Source organism: the organism of the source record quoted next, unplaced genomic scaffold, assembly GCF_019419815.1.
Source record: "Pyrus x bretschneideri cultivar Hongxiangsu unplaced genomic scaffold, Pyrus_bretschneideri_v1 Contig7, whole genome shotgun sequence".
In the NCBI taxonomy this organism is placed as follows: domain Eukaryota; kingdom Viridiplantae; phylum Streptophyta; class Magnoliopsida; order Rosales; family Rosaceae; genus Pyrus; species Pyrus x bretschneideri.
Genome location: NW_025999809.1, coordinates 1,900,597 through 1,909,287, shown reverse-complemented (window position 1 = coordinate 1,909,287; position 8,691 = coordinate 1,900,597). Strand labels below are relative to the sequence as shown.

Sequence of the window (8,691 nt, the reverse complement as noted above, 5' to 3'; positions counted from 1 at the left end):
GAGGTGGGTCACGGGGGGTAGGTCGCGCGGCGCCGGGGGGGGGGGGGGTGTGGGGTGGGCGAAGGAGGTGTGTCGCGGGGTGGGGAGGTTGCATGGCGCTGGGGATTTTCAGGTTTTTTAAAAAAAATAAAAAAATTATTTTATTTGCCACATGGCAGACATTTGGTAGCCATATCAACATTTAACAGATCAATGGATAAAAAATGTAACGGAGGTATTATTTTGAAATAAAATAGTATTTAAGGTATGAAAGTGAAATGTTTTGAAGATGTTGTAAGAAATTGAAAGACCCCAAATTTGAGGTATGAAAGTGTAATTTACCCTCTTTTTTGTTTTTTCTTTTTTTGAGAAAATTTAGGTTTTTAAAAAAAAATTAAAAAATTATTTTATTTGCCAGGTGGCAGACATTTGGCAGCCACGTGACATATATGTGGCAGCCACGTCAGCATTTAACAAATCAATAGATGGAAAATGTAACGGAGGTATTGTTTTGAAATAAAATAGTACTTAAGGTATGAAAGTGAAATGTTTTGAAGATGTAAGAAATTGAAATAGACCCCAAACTTGATGTATGAAAGTGTAATTTACCCTAAATTTTATCTACAAATTTAGTCTTTTTAGCATTACCTGGGATAAATATACAATGAGAAGTTCTCGGATGAGTAACCATAATGCTGTTTACAATCTATATATATATATATACACACACACACACAGTAATCATAGAGATAAAATTGTCATGAAAAAATTATTCATGTTAAGTAAATATAACGAGAACTGCAATCCTTGCATTTTATAATTATGGGATATTTAGATGATCAATGCACACAATGCTCCGAACTAAGTAGAATCATGAGAAAAGCAAATGTAATTGAACTCCCAACCAAGAGTGCTTATTTACCATCATCTAGACAAGACACTTTACAGGTATGGACACAAAGATCAGACTCCACTCAAAGTTTTTTAAGATTAATGTTCATACAAATGGGTTTGATACATTTTCAGTTTTTGTATAAAGAAAGTTTGATAATTTGGTACTAAAGTAAACATCCGGCAAAAGAATATATTGTAGAAATATTGCAATATACTACCATAAAAGCTTCATTTCTACTTAATATTTAGTCATTATATATTGTAGACGTGAGTTAAATTAGTTGACTAAAATAGTGTGTTTGCTATCGTCTTATATTCAATATTATATCATATTTATTAAAAAGAAAACGTCTTACAAAAGCAATTGACCCATAAGAATACGCCTTGTTAGTTACTACTTTGGTCAGATAATAATAAAAAATAAATAAAAAAAGCAACTACTTTGGGTCGGTGTGAAATCCCCCACCTATGTATATATAATGAGTGAGTGGCTTGAATTTTATAGCAATTGGAGGAAAATGGCAGACTTGGAAGAGGTGGTTGTTGAAGCAAATTGCAGGGAAGAAATAAATAGGCATAGCCATTCCTTAAAAAGCTTGTTCAGAAGCTCATCAGGTTACTCTGCTCAAGTCATTCCCATCACAACTACTCCCCCAAATGAATCAACTGAAATATGGACAGGTGGTGAGCTCATTCCACAGGATGCTTGGCTGCCCATCACAGAATCCAGGAATGGGAATGTGTTTTCAGCTATCTTTCATTTACTTTGCTCAGGAATTGGGATCCAATCCCTTTTACTGCCTCTTGCATTTGCCACTCTTGAATGGTAAGTAATATCTTCTATTTTTTAACTCTAGCTATCTTAAAACTCATAAATTTGACTCATGGATTTGGATTTGAGGGATGCATATTTTTATAGCACTCACTTTGTAATGTATTTCAACGATTCAATTGTCTATGTTTTATGTCTTTCCTCACATATCATCTCTACCAAAAATTACTCAACTTAGAAGTCATATGATAGTTGAATTAAATTTAGTGTTTATTTGTAGAGTCATATTCTTCCATTTTTCACTGCAAATGAATATTGTCCTAATAGTTTTGAATTAATTTGTTGGAAAAATGATTAATGAGGTGAATTGATATATTAGACGCTTCGGATTCTCTTAAAAAAAATTTATTTTTGTAGAGTCATATTCTTCCATCTTTCAAGTCAACTTATTACGTGTTCTTCTTCTTCTTTTGCCTAACAATTTATTTTTGTTCATTTTTAAATTCTTGTGAGATATGTATTCTCACAAAACAAATATAATATTTATTAAATAATATATTTTATTGAAATGATTATTGTTTATCGTAAACAAGGTACAAAAAAAAAAAAAAATTCGACGAAAATTCTCTCTCAAAATCCAAATACAAAGTTAAGCACAAATAATAAAATATGGACTAGGCAAGCAACAAAATAAAGGGCTCAAATCAGAACAGATCCCAAGAAGCCTAACTATTCCCCTGGCGGAAGAACCGCCGTCGTCGCCATCAGCAACAAAGGAAGAGACAAATAACAAGCCTGGATAAGAGATCTGTAGAGAATGGGATTGGAGCTTCGAACTCGAGCCAACATGCGTCATTCTCAATCGATTAGAGAAAAGGGCAAAATTGACCTTTGATCCACACGACTGACCACTGTAGACCCGATGTCCACAAGTGTGGTAGGGGTGGGATGAACACCATCGGCAATCAGAGGTAAAGAAGGAACAGAAATTGAAAAATCTAAGGCATGAGGACTTAGGGATGAAAGAAGTGGAAGAGGCAAAATAGGTGGTGGGGGGTCAGAGAAGAAAGAGACAGGGAGGGTATGGCAAGGATGGAGGACCATGGGAATCGATAGAACGAGAGAGGGAAAGGGAAAACAAAAACATGGAAAAAAAATCACAAATTAGGCATATATAACGCCCAAATTTGAGACACTCACTTAGAACTACCAAGGTGAGAGCTCAAAAAACAAACATAAAAACCAAAGATAAGGGGTTGCTACTGACCCCAACCAACGTCATGGGTTACGGCAGCGAAGCTCTAATTGGTCCTTTTTTTTTTTTTTTTTTTTATGAGTTTTAACAAAACGTACTGTTCGTTTTTAACGATAAGAATATTTTTACTCTAAAAACTTATTCTTGGTACTATTTATTTTTAATACATTTTTGCTATTTTGGTTAAAATTCAAAGTTTTCAAACCTGTTTATTAGTTTTCATTTTTTTTATTTTTTATTCTTCTTTTACAACCATTAACTTATAATTTCAAACATAAATTACTCCATTCCTCAAAAATGGGGACCAATAATTTACAAGGTGATTGAGGTCTAATTCCACGAAGAATCGCCTCTTGTGTGTCTCTTAAAATTTACCAGACTTTATTTAGGTAATTAGTGCCCCATGCGAGCCCTGTCTGTCCCTACATTCTTGGACCTAGTTTAGGCTTGATCATACAGTAGTCTGAATAAAAATATCTCAATAATTTCCAATATAAAATATTCTCACGAGCTCAGCATCTGACTCCGATGGAAACTTCTTGTGCAATAACAAGGTGCCAACCAATTTTGATAGGGAATATCACCCTATTGAGTTTGTACAATAAGATATTAGGGATCCACATGAGTCGAGCCAAACCAACTATCAAAGTGTTCAAATTCGGCTCACAGTTGATATTATTTGTGCTCAAGCTTGTAAAAAGCTCTTAATGTATGCTCAAGCTCGCCTCGAATGACTTTCAAGCTTAACTCAACTCGGCTTGACTTGTTTGAAAATTGAACTTAAATTTTTGTTTGACTCAGCTTAATGAAAATTAAAAATTAATATGAATCAATAAATAAAGTACATAATAACAAAACAGTAGGTAAAGATTGTTAGAATATAATGTTGTGTAGAAAAGAGACATTGTCATTTGTAATTAGATTAGATGGTTTGTTAGGAAGTCTGTTAGAGTGACATACACTTGTAACCACTTCATCATTAAGTAAAACAATACAGAAATCTCTTTTCCCTTGTTACTTCTCTCTTGTTCTCTGCCCCACACACACACACACTCTCTCTCTCTCTCTCTCTCTCTCTCTCTACTCTCTATTTCTTCATATTAATTAACAAAGATTACATGAAAAAACAAAAACAAAAAACAAAAAACTACAAGCTAAATACTTTGAAATGGTTTGGCTGATTAAAATAAATAAATAAATAAAATGAGCCGGTCCGAGCTTTATTAGGCAATTATACCAAAGCTCGATCTTGACGCATTTTTTAACGACAGTATATATTTTGTTGTAGCAAGTCTAATATTTTATTCAAACTCACTGTAATATTTTTATTATAACAAGTTTAATACTTTGCTCAACATGTTTCCAATTGTTGCAGGGCATGGGGAATTATATGCTTGTCACTAGCATTCGCATGGCAACTCTACACCGCATGGCTTCTTGTACATCTACACGAATCGGACACCGGAATTCGGTACAGTAGATACCTCCACCTCGCTATAACAGCCTTCGGTTAGTCCAAATGAGCGCTTCTTCTTCCATACCAAACAGCATCCCGTAATGCCTAGTAGGGTATTAACTAGACATTTTATTTTGTTTTTTCAGGTCCAAAGTTAGGGAAACTGCTCACTATATTCCCAGTAATGTACCTATCAGGGGGTACATGTGCCCAGGTGATCATCATAGGAGGTGGAACCATGAAGCTTTTCTTAAAAGCTGTTTGTGATGTTAACTCAGTGACTGGCACAGAGTGCTTCTTGTTGTTCGTATGCATGGCCATTGTTGTGGCTCAGTTTCCCAACTTGAACTCCATAGCTTGGGTCTCACTGATTGGTGCCACCACTGCGATTGCCTACTGTACCCTGATTTGGGGCCTTTCAATCGGCAAGGGCAGGCCTAGTGGCATTTCATACAACCCACCGGAGATGGAGTCAAACATGGATAGATTTGGTGGTGTACTGAACTCAGTTGGCATCATTTTTCTTGCATTCAAAGGTCATAATGTTATCCTTGAGATTCAGGTGAGTGTTCTTACTATCTTTTATTTTCTGAAAGTATAACTTTAACCCCTAAAACTTAATTTTCTTTACATAAAACCCGACATAGGTTTTTTACTCGAATAAAACCCATTTACTAGATTCCACATCAGCAAATTCATTAATTATATTTGACTTAACACATTTAAAATTTTCTGGATGCCTAAAATACCCATATTTGAATGTTTGATGTACACAATTAATGTCATGCGAATTATAAGGCAGAATTAATGATTTTACTAAAAAAAACATTAATGTTATAAATTCATTGCCTGATATATAATAACAATATCGAACATGTCTAATATATATACATGCTTAATTAAGTCACTAAAATTATATTTTACATATTAATGTAGGTAAATTATTTCACACACATATATACAAAATGCCTGATGTATGTAAAAATTCATGCAAAATAATTTACCTAAAAAAATAATGTTATTTGATTCAAATAGTGCACCTACTATTAAAATTTTAAAATGTTAAATTGCTCAAAATAATTTACCCTATCTATGTAAAATACATGAAAAATAATTTACCTACATAATAAACAAACCCAATATATGCAAAATACATGCAAAATAATTTACCTACACAATAAAGAAATATTATTTTATTTAATACTAATTTACCTACAAAATATATTATTTACTAATCATAAATTTACATATAGGTAATTATTAATTACTTATAATAATTTTTAATATATATTGTCATATCCCGGCCCAGACGGGATGACTTCCCGGGCCCGCTTCCACTACCGTAGCACGATATTGTCCGCTTTGGGCTTACCATTCCCTCACGGTTTTGTTTTTGGGAACTCACGAGCAACTTCCCAGAGGATCACCCATCTTGGGAGTGCTCTAGCCCTCTTCTCGCTTAACTTCGGGGTTCCTACGGAACCCGAAGCCAGTGAGCTCCCAAAAGGCCTCGTGCTAGGTAGGATGAGAATATACATTTAAGGATCAGTCCCCTGGGCGATGTGGGATGTCACATATATGTTAGTGCTGCGCATATATATATATATATATATATATATATATTTGAAAGTATAGTAGTACTATATACATATAGGTAAATTACATATATATATATATATATATATTGAACTTTTAGTAGTACGATATACTATTGAATGTATGGATATTTATAGTAGTATTGTATACTTTTGAATGCATTTATAAAAAGTAGTACGATATACTTTGGAACGTATGTATATTTACAGTAGTACCATATTCTTTTGAACGTGTGTGTGTGTATATATATATATATATATTTGTTCATTATAATTAAGGTAAGAAATAATATTTATTCAATTGATTGCGGCACAAGTTGTAAACATCTTGTAATAATATGTCAATTAATTTTCTATTTGGCAGTTTTTTTTCAAATTTAAGTTTTATTTGGATGTTTAAAAATTAGGTGAATTTTTATTTAGAAAATAAGAATTGCAAAAATCTATATCTAAAGAACCCTTTTATTTTTTACCTCCCAATGTGGCTTGTGAGTGGAGTTGTCAAATTGGCAGGTTAGTCCAAGCACAGAACAAACACGACCTGTTCAAATTAGGCACCGCCTAGTCCAAGCATGCTTTAGACACAACCCAAGCCCAAGTGAGCCAACTTTAAATCTAAATATGCTGGGTCGGCCCATCCAATTTATTAAGTGATTCGGCCCGATCACAGCCGAAGGTCACGTAAGCCTACTTAAATGAGCTCGGCTGAGGGGCGCTATGCTGGCTCGTTTGACACCTCTAACTTGTCTAGTGGGTAGAAATGGTTTAAATTTTGTTAGGCTTTTTTAATGGGTAATGGTTTTTTTTTTTTTTTTTTGAGTTTTAACGAAAAGCCCACTGTACTGTTCATTTTAACGAAAAACCATATTTTTACACTAAAAAGTCACTCAAACCCTTTTCATTAGTTTTCCTTTTTTTTTTTGGGAACTTTAACGAAAAATTTCTGGTACTGTTCACTTTAACGAAAAATTACATTTTTACACTAAAAAGTCAATTATGGTACTATTTATTCGCTTTACCTTTTATTTTGTTCTTATAGTTAAAACTCAAAGTTTTCAAGCCCTTTTCATTAGTTTTCTTTTTTTTTTTTTGTTTTTTTTTTCAGCACAACAATATATTTTACATTAGAGGGGAGGAAGGAGTTCGATTAAGCCATACAATAAGCAACCTAATTGGGTATCGAATTTGTTAACGGGTAATTCTAGTGAGACTAAATTTGTAGACAAAATTGGCAAACTAAGGGGTAATGCTAGGGAGACTAAATTTATAAACAAATTTTGTAAACTAAATGAGGTGTCACCAATATGAATGAGCATGTTTATCAACGCTTAAGTAATAATCCAATCATCAACTTCTATGTCATTTAGTTTACAAAATTGTCTACAAATTTAATCTTCCTAGCATTACCCCAAATTAAATGATGTGTCATCAATATGAATGATCACGATTATTAATGCTTAAATAATAATCCAATCATCAACTTTCATATTATTTAGTTTACAAATTTTTTTCTACAAATTTATTATCTCTGGCATTACCCTTTTTTAATAGTGTTGGTTGAATTTTAAAGATGCACTGTGTCTAGTATAATTATATTTTAATAGATGAGTTAGAATTTAGTCATGTTAAGAGTTCGATTTTCTCTGTTGTTATCAATAAAAATTGTAGTATGATTTTGTTTAACACATGATTAAGGCTAAAAATTTCCTCATGCAGGGGACATTGCCATCTAGTCCAAAACAGAGATCTCAAAACCGGATGTGGAGAGGAGTGACTATATCTTATGCACTTATAGCAATGTGCTTCCTTCCTCTTGCCGTAGCTGGATTTTGGGTTTGTGGAAACAAAGTGAGAGACCCTTTCCAAATTATTTCAACCAAACTGTGAAAAATATATCAAACTGGGGATAATCAGAGATTTACAATGTCTTTTGAATACTCATGCAGATACCATCTTCATATGGAGGACTATTGACCTCTTTTTCACAGTTCAATGGGCATAAAAACACTTCAAAAGCTGTGTTGGGACTACTTTGCATACTAGTAGTGATAAACTGCTTGAGCACTTTCCAAATCTACAGCATGGTAGTTTTTGATAATTTGGAGTTTAAGTACACAAGCAAGAAGAACAAGCCATGTGCAAGGTGGCTTCGGATAGCTTTTCGGATTTTCTTCGGAGGACTGGCATTTTTCATAGCAGTTGCTTTCCCATTCTTGCCGAGCCTAGCACCTCTAATCGGAGGCATGACACTCCCACTGGCATATGTTTATCCGTGTTTCATGTGGATAACAATGAAGAAACCAGAGCCTAAGAGTACTATGTGGTGTGTGAACATTGGACTTGGATTCTTGGGGCTGAGTTTGAGTGTTGTTTTAGTCATTGCATCAGTTTGGAATTTAGCCGACAAAGGTTTACATGCCAATTTCTTCAGGCCTTAAATAACTATTAGTTATATATTTACATGCCAATTTTTCTGATTCTAAAGGAGATGCTAAAATCCTACATGGATTGACATTTTTCACTTTGCTGTCAAATTTGAAGGCAACATCAAAAGTTTTCTTTTTGTTCTGATTGACGTCATCAATATTGAACAGAACTCTTTGCTTGTTTCCCAAGTGCTCATGGAAATTAGTACCATTTTCATTTTGCATAAACAAATGTAAAAAGACAACAAGAACTCTAATACGTTATGCGTAGCACCTTGATGTAAAAAAAAAAGAAGATATTTTGCACGCGCATG

The 8,691-nt window shown here is 33.7% G+C and overlaps 1 protein-coding gene across 1 annotated transcript; it reads left to right on the top strand.

Moving 5' to 3' along the window:
- Window positions 1-1,329: 1,329 nt before the first annotated feature.
- On the top strand, window positions 1,330-8,522 carry LOC103933579 (lysine histidine transporter-like 8). Its single transcript, XM_009343271.3, has 5 exons — window positions 1,330-1,699; window positions 4,276-4,409; window positions 4,503-4,918; window positions 7,668-7,799; window positions 7,898-8,522. The coding sequence occupies exons 1-5, from the start codon at window positions 1,353-1,355 to the stop codon at window positions 8,387-8,389; spliced, it is 1,521 nt and encodes a 506-aa protein (XP_009341546.2). The 5' UTR covers window positions 1,330-1,352; the 3' UTR covers window positions 8,390-8,522.
- Window positions 8,523-8,691: the final 169 nt, after the last annotated feature.

Bases quoted from the DNA above. Each gene is read 5' to 3' on its own strand.
- LOC103933579 (XM_009343271.3), top strand. From the start codon at position 1,353: ATGAGTGAGTGGCTTGAATTTTATAGCAATTGGAGGAAAATGGCAGAC. The intron at 1,700-4,275 runs GTAAGTAATATC...CAATTGTTGCAG, and splicing joins GCATTTGCCACTCTTGAATG to GGCATGGGGAATTATATGCT. The intron at 4,410-4,502 runs GTTAGTCCAAAT...TTGTTTTTTCAG, and splicing joins CCTCGCTATAACAGCCTTCG to GTCCAAAGTTAGGGAAACTG.